Consider the following 14,186-nt stretch of genomic DNA (forward strand, 5'->3'; position numbering starts at 1 on the left):
TTATTAATCCGATGTTGAACAATCTGCGCGTTTCATTAAAAAATCAATCAATGTTACTGACATTCCACCGTATTTTTACGATAATTTCACTGTAAAGTTAGTCGACAGCAGAAAGCACCTAAAAATACACCAGTGCAGTAAATGTAAAAAAAAAGGAATGTATACATGTATCACCAAGATATTCTTAAATAGCTAAAATGTAAAGAAACAAAAGCAATGCAAAGCTGAAACACGTTTGTTTGTACTGCAGCTGCAAATATATTTTTTACTAATACTTTGCTACTTAGAACCTAATTTGCTACGATAAAATGATTATATTGTGTTTTCTTTTATTATCACTGTATAAAGTGGGAATATTGAGCTGGCTTTGTAAATAGCTTTCAACGACCTCTGGAGTTTTATTTGTTTACTGCTCCTGTTTGTATTCGAAAAAGCTTTAACCTGATGTGTTAGCAGAGTTATACACAATAAATAAATAAAGATTATAATATCAACAATGTGTTGACAGACAGGGTTTGTATTTTCTTAAATCTTTTTTGCTTGTGAGTCTTTTTTTCTGTTTAGTTAATTGTATTTATGGATTCCATTGATTTATGGATGTAAAGTTTGTTTTTGAACATTTTAGTGTCATCAACTAGGTTCAAACTTGCCTTACAAATATTGTGGTTTACCAGATATGCCTGATTCAAGAATATGAAATGACTAAAAGTATACATTCAACATAAAGTTATCATCTGATGTACAGCACTGACACAGGGAGCATGCATACACATGTATTTGCACTAGAGGGAGACAGAGTTCACAAGTGAACCATCACTGTGGTCTGAGAATAAAAAAAATACAAAATGTTTATTATTATTTGGCTTAATGTACAAGTCTCTATTTACGTATAGTAAGTTAATACATTTATAATACTGGACATAGGTACAGGTGAAAAAATTGCACTTTGGTACTTTTTATGCTATTTTATAACAGAAATTTCTCTAGATTTTACATAAAAACGTTTTTACCGTTCGCACGTTTCCACTGCTCCACTTGTGTTTTAACATTTTTACATTTCACAGCAGTGACGTCAGATCCTGAGTTCGACTCGTCTCTAACTTAACATTCACGTCAGGAAGTGAAATTTAAGAGTTTACGACAACAACAAGTTCCAGTTTTAGTTTGAAAAAACAAGTTTTAATTTAAATAAATAAGTTGAAATCTTCAGGGAACGTTACCTGACAAATTCGGCGAATGACGTCACACATATTAAAAACCATCAACAGCTGATCGGCTAACTTCTGATTGGGTGCCGCTTTCAGGGACACCTCGTAAATCCTAATTTCGACACGACCCAGGAGATATAGCTTCTTAATCGGGTAATCAAACTAAAACTAAAACGGACTCTGACACGAGTTTCCTGACAACCAGACTGATAATGGAAATATTTCTTTGACACTCACCAGGTATGAATTCAAAGTTTATTATTAACAGGAAGCCAGTTTATCGCAGGTAACCTCAACGACCCTACATGTTAAAGACCTGGGACTCGCAGAAGCCGGTTAGAAGTGAAGAAGTCAAACATCTTCAAGCACTTGAATGTAGAGAGACTGCGTTGGATGAAAAGAACATTTAACGTGTAAGAAAACGAATGAGAAAGAAATTAATCACATAAAGCCTAGAAATTAGAATCTCCAATACATTTCCCCATGTTTAGCATGATGTGCCCACAAAGATAACATCATGATGCAGTCAAAGAAAGAAATTCAAAGGTTGAGGTCAAAATATGAATTATTATGCTGTATAACTTATACTAGGGTTCGAATTGGCTGAGAAACGTGACCTCCCTTGGACAGCACACACAATCCCACAGTGTCCCACAGTCTTTGAAAGCAGCACAGGTCCCTCTCCAGTGCGCATGCTCTGAACACTTGGATGCAACTTCACCGGTGGATCAGCACCGCCTGTCGCCCACAGCAGCACCATCATCATCATCTTCATCATCATCATCATCAGCACCATCCTCCTCCTCATCATCAGCACCATCCTCCTCCTCCTCCTCATCACCATCAGCCCCATCCTCCTCCTCCTCCTCCTCCTCCTCCTCCTCCTCCTCCTCCTCCTCCTCCTCCTCCTCCTCCTCCTCCTCCTCCTCCTCCTCCTCCTCCTCCTCCTCTTCCTCAGCAGCAGCAGCAGCAGTGTGATGAAGCAGCGGAGGACACAGACCCTCCTGCTCTGAGACACTGGATCAGCCCACAGACAGGTACAGAGCTTTCTTTTCATCCTAACCACTCTGACACAACCTTCATCCTCTGTTTCCAACACTGGAGCAGAATAAGCTTTCTTTACTTTGCCTTTTTGTTATTATGTCATTTCATTTTTAAAACTGCAGCTCAGAGGTTTAAGAGAATCCTTCCAGCCGGTTTCACCTTGTGATGCTCGGTGTGTGGGATTGTTTGCAGGAATCCGCCTGTGGAGGTGGAGGTGGAGCAGAAGCTGTGGTTATTATACTTAAATCTATTAATACCGTCCGCCACCTGCAGTGAGCTACCTGTTGTGCTCCTGCAGGTAAACCTCACAACTCAACACATCATTTATTTAAAATGCATTAAGATGCATGAGGATAAGTTTCTGTTCCGTGAGATCATCAGCATTTAAGTGAAATGGTAGAAGAGGAGATGAGAATCTGGGTCGAGGAATCAAACTGAAGTCAACAGGACCAGAGCAGTGGATCATATTCACACGGCTTCACGGTGAGAAAGGAAGAATTCTCTCCGTTGTCGTCCCCAGATTAGATTCTTTATGTCCTTGGGCTGTAAAAACTTATTTAGTCACGTAACCTGTGTTTGAGGATGTGGAGCAGAAAATGAGAAAGTGTTTGAAGTGAAGCAGAATCCTTCCTGGAATTCATCCGAATCCATCTGGTTTGGAATTAGAAGAATTTGGAATTAGAGGAGTGGAGCTGATCTGATGGTGTTGCCGGAGGATGCCGGGTCTGGGATCTGCTTGTCCTTTAACTGGAGCCAATCCACCATGATGAATCTCATGATGGACAGAGAAGAGAGAGGAGAGGTCACACCTCATGCACGTCTCTCCCGACAGGAGACAGTGAGAATGTGAGGAGACGGTGGCTGTTATCTGCTCTGGAGATTTGTGTGTGTTTTATGGGGACGTCAGATTTTCACACTGTGAGCATCTGGCTGCAAACGCACATGTGTAATTCAGTGATTCTTCAGTGCATCAGGGGGATTCTGTGGGAGTTTGGCTTTTATACTGGATTTCCGATCTGCAGCTGATTAGTATTTAATTCTATTTCTTGTCTGCTTCATTAAAAAAAGCTAAATGATCCATGAATCAATTATTTAGTTGAATCCAATGAAAGAGATTCAGTTAATTATCGAAGAATAATAGAAGTCTTACCAGTTTAGTGACGGATCTATTAGTCAATTAATCATTTAAATTCAACTTTGTTTAGACTTTTTAAAATCAAATAAGGAAAGTAGTTATATAACGATATAACAAAATAACAAACAAATAACAATAAAAACATATCTTATCAGAAACATGAACACTGGCACATATTGAAAATGACAGAAACCATCTTTGAGAGAAAGGTATTTAATGGATATTTAGACTTTTTAATTTTTGTTAACATGGACCTTTACTACATTCGACCCACATCAAGAGGAATTGGGTTCACTTTTGGGAGCTCCCATGTCGTCCATCTTTATTTACAGTCTATGATCTGATTTCATAGATACTGCTGATCATAGTAGAACATTTAGCAGCTACAGAGCCAGATATCTCACTTTTTAAAATAAATGTGACATACAAGCAAGTCGTTTAAATACACACTCGTATATATTGTCGTTAATGAGTAAAGCCTCATTTATGACCCCGTCGCCATGGTTGTTATTGTGAGAAACGCTGCCCTCTAGTGGACATTTTGCTCCACAATCTCTATTCATACTTCAAGTCGACAAACTGCTTCATCTTTTATTCGTTAGTTTACCGTCGACAGTCTAGAACCCAAACCACTTCCACACGTCGCTTCTCGGACTCTCTGGTGTTGCGATTGTCGCAAATCAACGTAATATTATTGACTTATTTTACTGATAGGTAAAGAGGGCATGCTAAAGGTCAAGTTGCTAGTGAGCGCCCTCTTCTGGACCACGTGGCAAACTACTGCAGACGGTCTTTGAGACTGTATATTTCTAATTCTAACAAGTCTTGAATTAATTTCCCACAGACGTTTGAGTGAATTGTTGAAAATTGATTAAAATGAGACAACTGAAATCTAATTGAACTGAAAAATGTTTCACTTCAACTTCTGATTTACTGCATTAATCAAATAACATCTACTAGACAATATACAAATACCTGAAAATCTAAAGAGAAAACCAAGTCTTTTCCATTCTATTCTTAATGTTAGGTACGTTATTGGACACTGCTCACAATGTGTAGAGGGAGATAAGTGACCGATTCTTTCCTTTGCTGAGAAACGAGTGAAGCGTCTTCCTGTAAACACTCATTAACACATGTGTGAACTTCCTCACACCTAACGGCCCAAATAAGGAATCGTTATTCGTCTGAAGGAGAAAACACTGAAGCTTCAAGTCTGACATCAACATCTAAATCCCCGTGTTACGCTTCACATCAGCGCAGCGTGGAAGGAGAAACACAATCCGTCTGAAATCACGAGCAGCTTCAGAGCCGCTGAGCCTTTTCCTCTTTTAAAAGCCAGAGATCAGAGTTTCTGGAGACACAGATTCCCTCCGGAGGAACAATACCCGCCTGTGATGAGGAATAAAGACTCTATTGTCTCTTTGGGCAGAAGCAATCCCAGGTTTCACAGAGAAGTCTCACAACAACGCGGCGCCCGTCCTGCCGGTCGGTAATTGCTGCGTAACGCCACGAATGAATAGCCCCGAAATCAGCTCTCGGGCGGCGTGCACTCAGGCAAAGTGCACGACAATCAGAGGCGTCACATCTCAATCGCGCGTCCCCATGGAAACAGAAACCGCCAGTCTGATTGTATGGAAAGTGGCGTTTCTGAAAAGTTGTCACATGCAAAAGGGAGATTTTTTAACAATATTACAATCAGTGCTACGTGATTGTGTGTGTTCACTATGATTGTGCTGCTGAGACTGATGCTGCTGCCCTGAGGAACTCCGAGAGGAACGCTGCTCCTCCATAATGACGTTTTTAATAAAAGCAAAAGTATCCAGAAAACGAAAATGTTCAAATGTGACTCGTGTGAATCTGTCGCTTCACCACAGATTCACAAACTCTTTACATAAGTGGCTTCAATGCTTAGAGAGGGTGAGACATCATCTGAGCTTTTAGCAGCTGAAAAGACAGATCTTTCCCTCTGGAGTCGGTGGAGAACCAAACCAGAGCAACAAGAGGAGGGAGGTTTGTTTATAGATGCAACAGGTGAATTCAGGCACTGGTTCTCAGGATCGACCCATTCGGAAAGTACAGGAATCGGAAAAGGAAAAATGTGTGACATCACGTTCTTGATAATGTTTTGGCATTTTGTTTTCAGAAGATACAGATTGTACTGTAAATATTGATGAAAGCAATACAGGTTTTAAAATATGAGGACAAAGGCTTTTCAAACGTTTGAGGACGTCCACTTAAAACATGTCTAGACCTCAGGGATTCACACAAATAATTTTGTTCAGGTGAAATCATCAGGGCTGTAAAGTATTTTGATTATGGTGACAAAACTATACAAAAATATAATTATTTGTGCTGTCCTCCAGGATGACCGAGGTGATGAACTCTCTGGAGCCAGGGGCCGAGGACTTCAGCGGGGGGGGAGCAGGCGCAGCCGAGGCACCGGTATCCTTCCAGGTGTGTGTGTGTGTGTGTGTGGACACCGAGTGTTTTCATGTTCCAGTGCAGAGCGTCGAGTCAGGAGAGCAACGAGCACAAAGGAAACGTGAGTCGACCTGATCTCAGACCAGCGGAGAGTAAATGATACGAGTCTCCACCAGCTGAGCCCAAAACACCAGAGAGAGAGTTATCATGTACGACCGTAAAGCCTGGTCACGTGTTGTATGACCTCAGTCACGTGTTGTATGACCTCAGTCACGTGTTGTATGACCTCAGTCACGTGTTGTATGACCTCAGTCACATGTTGTATGACCTCAGTCACATGTTGGGTTCTCACAGCTTCTCTCTGATGAGGTTGGTTTTTAGTCAGAGATTTTTTTTGGGGGGTAAGATACATGTTTATATATTTCGACGTTGAGTAATGTTTATTTGCTTAATTTTAAATTCTATATATTTTTTTATATTTTTTTCTTTTATCTATTTATGATAAAGTTTCAATCGCATTTCTTTGTTATATGACAAAGTTCCATTAAAATATAGTAATTCAATCAAAGATACTAGACTTCATATAAGATGGACGACACTACAGCTAAACAACAGTGAAGCCAAATCATCTGAATCTGCCCCCTGGTGGCTGGCTGCAGTATAGGTAAGAAAAAGCAGATGAGACACGGACCAAATTAAATGAATCTGTCATGTTTCTAAGTCCCATTTTTAACATTCTGGCTCAGATCATTGATGACAACAGTGCGTTATATCAGATAATATCAGATATCATTTGATAACAAGTTGAAGCAAATCTGACGTGACGGAGATCAAAGGAACAAATCAGCTGCTAATCTGCTTCAGATAAACAGTCTGAGGTTCTAATCCCATCTTTACCACATTGTTGTTCATTCTCATGTGGTGTGAGTGATTTCCTTACATAAGCTGTCACCAGATCTTCTCAGATTCCCATGAAAGGTTTCCCAAGTTGTCCAAGAGGCTTCCCTCCATCGTGGTGGAGCCGATGGACGGAGCGGAGGTGGAGAGCGGCGAGCTCCGCTGGCCGCCGGTCGAGCCGAGCTCCCCGGACGCCAAACCTGAGAGACAGAGCCCGGAGGAAGAAGCTGCAGGTGAGGACGACTCAGAGGTCTGGACAAGATTGTCTTCTCCGGTCGGTTGATTTATCGCCGGATTCCAAGAAGATCCAGGTCGTCCAGTTTAACTGTTTCCAGCCGTAATGACACATATGTTTTACAACAAGTGCAAACTAAGCAATAACTGTATCCATGACTAGGGTTGCAAAGGGGCGGAAACTTTCCATGGGAAGTTTAGCTCGGGAATTTTGGGAATTTTGAAAAAAAAAATAATACGCAAATTAAACGCTGAGCAATAAAAACATCATTCAAAACTCTATTTCAAAGATGTATGGAATGCAGCACACACTGCATGTTGAATTTCAACCCTCCACTGTGCATTCTTCCATCACATGCACAGATAACTCCCAGCATGCTTCACTCTACAGCAGGGCTACTGAGGCCTGCTGTAGTGTGCAGGACTAGTCAGGTAAGTTTCAATGATATTACTGGGAAATATATTAGCATGCTGATTGAGGATTGTTCATCTGTTCATCTAGACTATTTCCATTCATTTATCCATCAATTGTAAAATATGTTTACAGACGATTCCAATTGTTTGGCTAACTATTTATATCTCTGGCATTGCATTAGTGTTTTTTTACAAACTTTTTTCTCATGTTATTCTACAGAACAATGCCACGTGCACTCTCTCATGTGTGGAGACATTTCACCTCATCCAATGTAGAAGGAAAGGCTGTGTACATTTGCAAATACTGTGCAAAGACCTATGTTAAGAATGACACAACGATGCAGAAGCATATAGTCAAGTGCCCAAAGTTTCCTCAGGGCTCAAATCAGCATATGACAAAACAAAATGTTTATATTTATGTCTGTATATGACAAGGTAAATACAGTTAGTATAAATTACCTACAACATTTCCAGTTTATTCCCGTTAATTCCCGTTAATTCCCGGTAATTCCTGTTAATTCCCGTTAATTCCCATGGAAAGTTTCCAACTTTGAATATTCCCGGAATTTTGCAACCCTATCCATGACGATAGATATTTAGAAGATATGATAAACCACACGTCTTCTTCCTGTTCTCCCAGAGGAGGACGAGTCGAGCGTGGACGATGAGGCGTCAGCGGCGGAGATGCAGGAATCCAACTGAACCAACTCTGTGAAACCCACCGTCACTGTGAGTGTGTCCTCTGCTGAGCGGACCAAGTAGACCAGCTCTTTGTGTGTAGACCGATCCGGATCAGAGGAGGTAGACGTTCAGATTCCCAGACCCCAGCTCACAGGCTCTGGAGCCAGAGTCCAGTCAGCACCTTATTAGATGAAGGAGCTTTTACTGACACGTGTTCCATATTAAAATCACTGACGAGACCAAGTTCACTTCCTGAAACCTTTTTCTCACCACTTTGTACCTGGTGACTAAATTTCCTGCTGTCGAGCAAACGACTGGAAGTTAGAGCCCGACCGATAAATTGAGAAACAAACCGATAATCGACTCACTGATAAATCAGCTTCAGCACGTGTTTGACGATATGAACAAACATTAGAGAGATGTACTTTGCTGTTGATGTGTATTTGCTTTATTCAAGTTTTATATATTTAGTTGCATTTGATTATTTTTATTTATAGATATTTATAATAAAGTCGATGGTTATTTTCGTTACATTTCTGTATCTTTAGGGTTTGATACCAACATCTTAGAAATCACTGCCAATTCTTTTAATACAAGTCTTTCGAAGATTTTTTACTCCGTATCGGTCCGGCTCTGTGGGAGATGAGGAAAAGATCTTTTGGCAGCAGACATGTTTTAATGTCCCACTTTCCCTGTCACATTCCAGCTCTGTGATTTTTATATCAACAAACCTTTTGTTTTATTTGATAAAGTTAACTTTCTGTCTCTGGCTCCGAGCCGTCTCTGTCCAGGTGCCCACGGTGTCGTCTCCACATCTGGACACATGTTTTTAAAATCTGTCTTAAGTCTCCTGTGCCATCGGACTGCTGTTACTGAGGGAAGCTGCTGTATCTAGTGCACAGGTTCTACACTGTAGATGTGAGGGACCTCTCTGTGTGTCGAGTGCTCACTGCTGTAGTTTGGTGATCTTGGTCTCACTGTTCACTTTGTGATAATAGCTGCGGTGTTTTTGAGGAGCAGAATTTGACGAAGAACAAATCTGTCACTTTATTTGATGTTGTTATATTCTATGATATATTCTGATGTGTAGGCATCGTCTTCATGCAGTAGGCGCTAAAAGGGAAAGTAACCGTGTTCTGTTTAACTCAAGATGTTGGAGCAATAGGAATTTAAGAGCAGCACATTTTGTTATAGACGACAGAAGTAACAAGAACCAGTTGTTTTTAAGTGTGACTCGCTTGTTACAGACATGATATTTTTTAAACATACTGGAAAACTAAATTATTGCACAACTAATAAACCTTTTGAAAATTCTTAAATGGTTTAAATGTTGATTTAATGTCCCTGTTTCTGAACGTTGGTTTATTTCTGACTGGTTGTGAATCTGTTTAACGACGTCTGTAGAACATCAGGTGAGAACAGCTGCTGGATTCTAGTGTCGCTGAGAAACATCTGGATCCAACTGGTTCATCTGTAGTTTAATGACTTGGATAGAAGATCAGTATGTAAACCACAATGAGACACAACATAACCACAAAGATACACAACGTAACCACAAAGAGACACAACATAACCACAGAGACACACAATGTAACCACAAAGAGACAAAACGTAACTACAGAGAGACACAATGTAACCACAGAGAGACACAATGTAACCACAAAGAGACACAACGTAACCACAGAGAGACAAAATGTAACCACAGAGAGACACAACGTAACTACAGAGAGACACAATGTAACCACAGAGAGACACAATGTAACCACAAAGAGACAAAACGTAACCACAAAGAGACACAACATAACTACAAAGAGACACAATGTAACTACAAAGAGACACAACGTAACTACAAAGAGACACAACATAACCACAAAGAGACACAACGTAACCACAAAGAGGCACAACTTAACTACAAAGAGACACAATGTAACCACAAAGAGACACAACGTAACCACATAAAGACACAATGTAGCCACAAAGAGACACAATGTAACCACAAAGATACACAACGTAAGCACAAAGAGACACAACGTAACATCAGAGAGACACAAAATAACCACAAAGGGACACATCCCAACCACAAAGAGACACAACGTTACCAGAAAGAGACACAATGTAACATCAGAGAGACACAAAATATCCACAAAGAGACACAACGTAACTACAGAGAGACACAACGTAACCACAAAGAGACACAACGTTACCACAAAGAGACACAATGTAACATCAGAGAGACACAACATATCCACAAAGAGACACAACGTAACTACAGAGAGACACAATGTAACCACAGAGACAAAACGTAACTACAGAGCGACACAACGTAACCATAAAGAGACACAACATAACCACAAAGAGACACAACGTAACCACAAAGAGACACAACGTAACCACAAAGAGAAACAATGTAACCACAAATAGACACAACATATCCACAAAGAGACACAACATAACCACAAAGAGACAAAACATAACTACAGAGAGACACAATGTAACCACAAAGAGATACAACCTTACCACAAAGAGACACAACGTTACCACAACGTGCTGTGAAGTGATTGCAGAGATTAAAAAACTGACCTAATTACAATAAAAAGATCAGCTGTAAAACAAGGGTTGTGCAGAAAAGATGATTCACTGATTATCTGAGAATAATTTTGATAATTAATTCATCACGAGAAATATAACAAATATTCTCTTGTCCCAGAAAGACATCATGATTTTTATAGAATAGATTTATAATCTACAAATGTCTCGACTTCCTTCTCTTCTTCATGTGTTCCACACACTATTAGTTTTACATGTAAACACTAAAACAGTATTTATGATCATGTGATGCAGGTTAGAAGAGAAGGATATCAGAGCTGTAGGTGTTTGTGTGTCTGTCGTGCACAGACGCTCTCAGACGAACACTTTGATCTCCTGTTGATGATGCTGCTCCACAGCTGAAGGTCAGGTTGATGTCTGGGTGCACGCGGCGCGCTGGATGGATTCATCTCCGTCTTATTTCCTCCTTCGCTCTCTGGATCTGACCTTCTGGCTGCCGGGCGCCAGCCTCGTGAAGAGCACTTCATCGGAGCAAGTGGGGTCACTCCTGGGAGAGAGAGAGGCACCGCAGGGGGGGGGGGGGCGGGGGGGAGGGAGGTACAGTGTCAATTATCTCTGAAATGTCACGAGCTGTTTTTCAGAGGAAGTCTCTCGATCATACTTCACACATCATTTTCTCAAAGGTGGAAGCTTTTAGCGTTTGTTTCCATGTCGCTGGGATCAGAGAGAAAAAGCCAGAGACAAGATTCACTGTGAATATCAACAGTTCCTGTAAATAAACATTAACGTTTATTAAAGTAAATTATGATCTGATGAGTCTGTGCTCCGATCAGATGTGGAAACGTTTACGTGAAGAGGCCAGAAAGACAACGAGCCTGTTTACATCCACAACAATAATCCGATGTTAGCCGGATTAAGACAAAAGTCTGAATAAAGTCGTTTTCAGACATGTCCTCGGGTAATATTAATTAATATTAATGTTGTCCTGTCTTCTTTTCTCCATCGCTTCTTATCTTCCTTCCTTGTTTCCTCCTTGTTCCCTTCCTTTCTTTTTATTCAAATTTCAATTAAATGCAACAAAACCAAACTGCAGGTTTCCTCCGTATATTTGTATATTTCCATCTTTGAAGGATTTGAGTATTTCTCATGACTAAGTTCCTGTAAAGCTTTTTGCATCAGCTCCGTGAGGCCGGACGTGAACCCCCACCCCCACCCCCACCCTTACCCCCCCATTGTCCTGCTGCTTCTCCTCCGCTTCATTATGCAGAATTCATTCATGTTCCATTTGGAACAAAGACCCGACGGACCACTTGTAAACCTGCGTATTTAAAAGTACCTTTTAACGCAGCCATTAGAGTTGAGTGATGTGAGGGAGTTGTGTTGTGATGATGTCAAAGTGAGCTGTGCCGGGACTTTCATCTCCCCCCCCCCCCCCGCTGGCTTCAAACGAATCTTTCAAATGGGCCGAGCGCCGGCGTCTCCCGGCTCAGCCCCCCCCCCCGCATCACAAAGCTTTTACTCTAATGTAACGTAGAGAATATGGAATTAGATTCAACATTAGAAATATATATCCAAGAGTTTAGTTAAATATAAAAAGTCGTCTCAGTGGGAGTTCTTGTTTAAAATGAAGTATTGTTAATAATGATTCATTTGATTAATCGAATATGGCGACATGCTTTTCTAGCACTTTAACAAATAATTGTGAGATAAATCAGATTTTCAGGAGAACGAGCCAAGGATTCAAACTGGAAACCTTCATGCCTTTATAGCATAAAATCATATTTAAATGTATATCCCATGTACGTACACTTTTTAGTTTGGTCCATGTCCCATCTGCTAACACGGAGGAGGCAGGGACCCTCACCTACACTGCAGTCAGCCACCAGGGGGGGGCATCGAGATGTTTTGGCTTCACTTTTGGAATCCGTCCATCTTGATTATCAGTCCATGAGGTGTTTGATAATGTGCCGCCCGACACAAACAGGTGGGAGATGTTTCTTGCAGCGAGATGCGTTTGATTGTGTGAAGGGCACGTAGCGTGTGGACGGGGTCAGCGAGGAGTCTCTGCCGGGGTCCATCAGGCTTCTGGTCGGACGCCCACGCAGCGTGGGAGCTCCTCCGTGTCGGACTCGTCACGACCACCGAGCTGCGACTGGAAACAGAAAATAACGTAAACACTCGACTGGAGCTGCTGGGACGTTCAGGTGAGTTCAAGAGGAACTGATGAGGATATTGTTTCATTACTATATGTGACTAAATCTAAAGAGAATTAAAAAAGTTCAGTGAACAAAACAAAATCCACTTCACACTTTTCCCCAATTAGTATTTTTCTAATTTACCGAATATTATAAATTTTACAGGAAACGCTGTTGAACCAGCAGGAATTAAACAGGACGGATCTTTTAACTAAATAATAATTCATGAATAAAAAGAGCAAACAGAACTGTGTATTTTCCTCTGCTGGCTCATTCATGAGGAACTGATGCAGATAATGTTTGTGTCTCATTACTATATTTAACTAAATCTAATGAGAATTTAAACAGTTCAGTGAACTAAACAAAATCCACTTCACACTTTTCCCCAATAAGTATTTTTCGAATTTATCGAATATAAGAAATTTTACAGGAAACTGTCGAACCAGCAGGAATTAAACAGGACGGATCTTTTAACTAAATAATAATTCATAAATATAAAGAGCAAACAGAACTGTGTATTTTCCTCAAGTGGCTCATTGTGCTCGTTTTAAACCCTTGTTAGGATTGATAAGTGTTGATACCATGGTTACACACAGGTTGACCCTCCTCCTTCTGGATTAAAGAACAGAGGTTTAATAGTTGATCATAACGCTGATGAATCAGGAGCCTGAATTCTCTAAAGCTCTGGTTTAAAACTGCAAATTTCTTTATTTTAAACCTTGATAGAAAAAACAAATCAGTCACAAGGTGAGCACACGAAGAAATCTTAATCAACTCTCTGTAAATGTTGCACATCGTGTGTGAAGAAGATCAAAACTCTACAATATTGATCCTCAGGTAATAATTTAAACCGTCTCCTCCATCTTTCTGTTCCCAGGTCGAAACAGATCCAGCTACAAACAGAGCAAATGTGTGTTGCACATTATTCAACATTACACAACCAGTTTGTCGTTCAGCTCTGACACACACTCGTTGAGAGAAGAGAGCTCCTCTTCACTTGTTTGGGAATAATGTTCCACTCCAGCCTGCGTCACGGCACCGGGGTTACTCTAGTAACCTTTTCTATGAATAGTAAATGTCACTGTAATCAATTTTAGATGGGGCGGCTCTGCAGGTGGAGCGTGTGGTGGTTGGGGGGGGTGGGGGGGGGGAGTCTGTCTCCACCCACTGAACACGATGCTTTTATAAAGACTGAGAGACGGAAAGAGTCTGAATATCTGAGTCTGAGAGAAACACCTGGTCACATTATGAGCTTCGTTGTTGTGATGATGAGACAGAAGCTAGATTTGTTGTTTTCTTGGTCTTAAAAATCTAAAACCAATTAAATAATTATGAAATAACTAATTCCACAAATGTGTAGCTCACACATCTCGAGAACCGTTCATCTTCAGTGTTGAATCTGGTGCGAAA

General features: G+C 40.7%; 1 protein-coding gene across 1 annotated transcript; it reads left to right on the plus strand.

Annotated features, from left to right (window-relative positions):
• Positions 1–5,751: 5,751 nt before the first annotated feature.
• On the plus strand, positions 5,752–8,055 carry si:dkeyp-72h1.1 (uncharacterized protein LOC799956 homolog). Its single transcript, XM_061082118.1, has 3 exons — positions 5,752–5,829; positions 6,764–6,955; positions 8,005–8,055. Exons 1-3 carry the CDS (start codon positions 5,752–5,754, stop codon positions 8,053–8,055), a joined length of 321 nt encoding a protein of 106 aa, XP_060938101.1.
• Positions 8,056–14,186: the final 6,131 nt, after the last annotated feature.

The sequence above is a fragment of the Limanda limanda genome, chromosome 12, assembly GCF_963576545.1.
Source record: "Limanda limanda chromosome 12, fLimLim1.1, whole genome shotgun sequence".
Lineage (NCBI taxonomy): Eukaryota > Metazoa > Chordata > Actinopteri > Pleuronectiformes > Pleuronectidae > Limanda > Limanda limanda.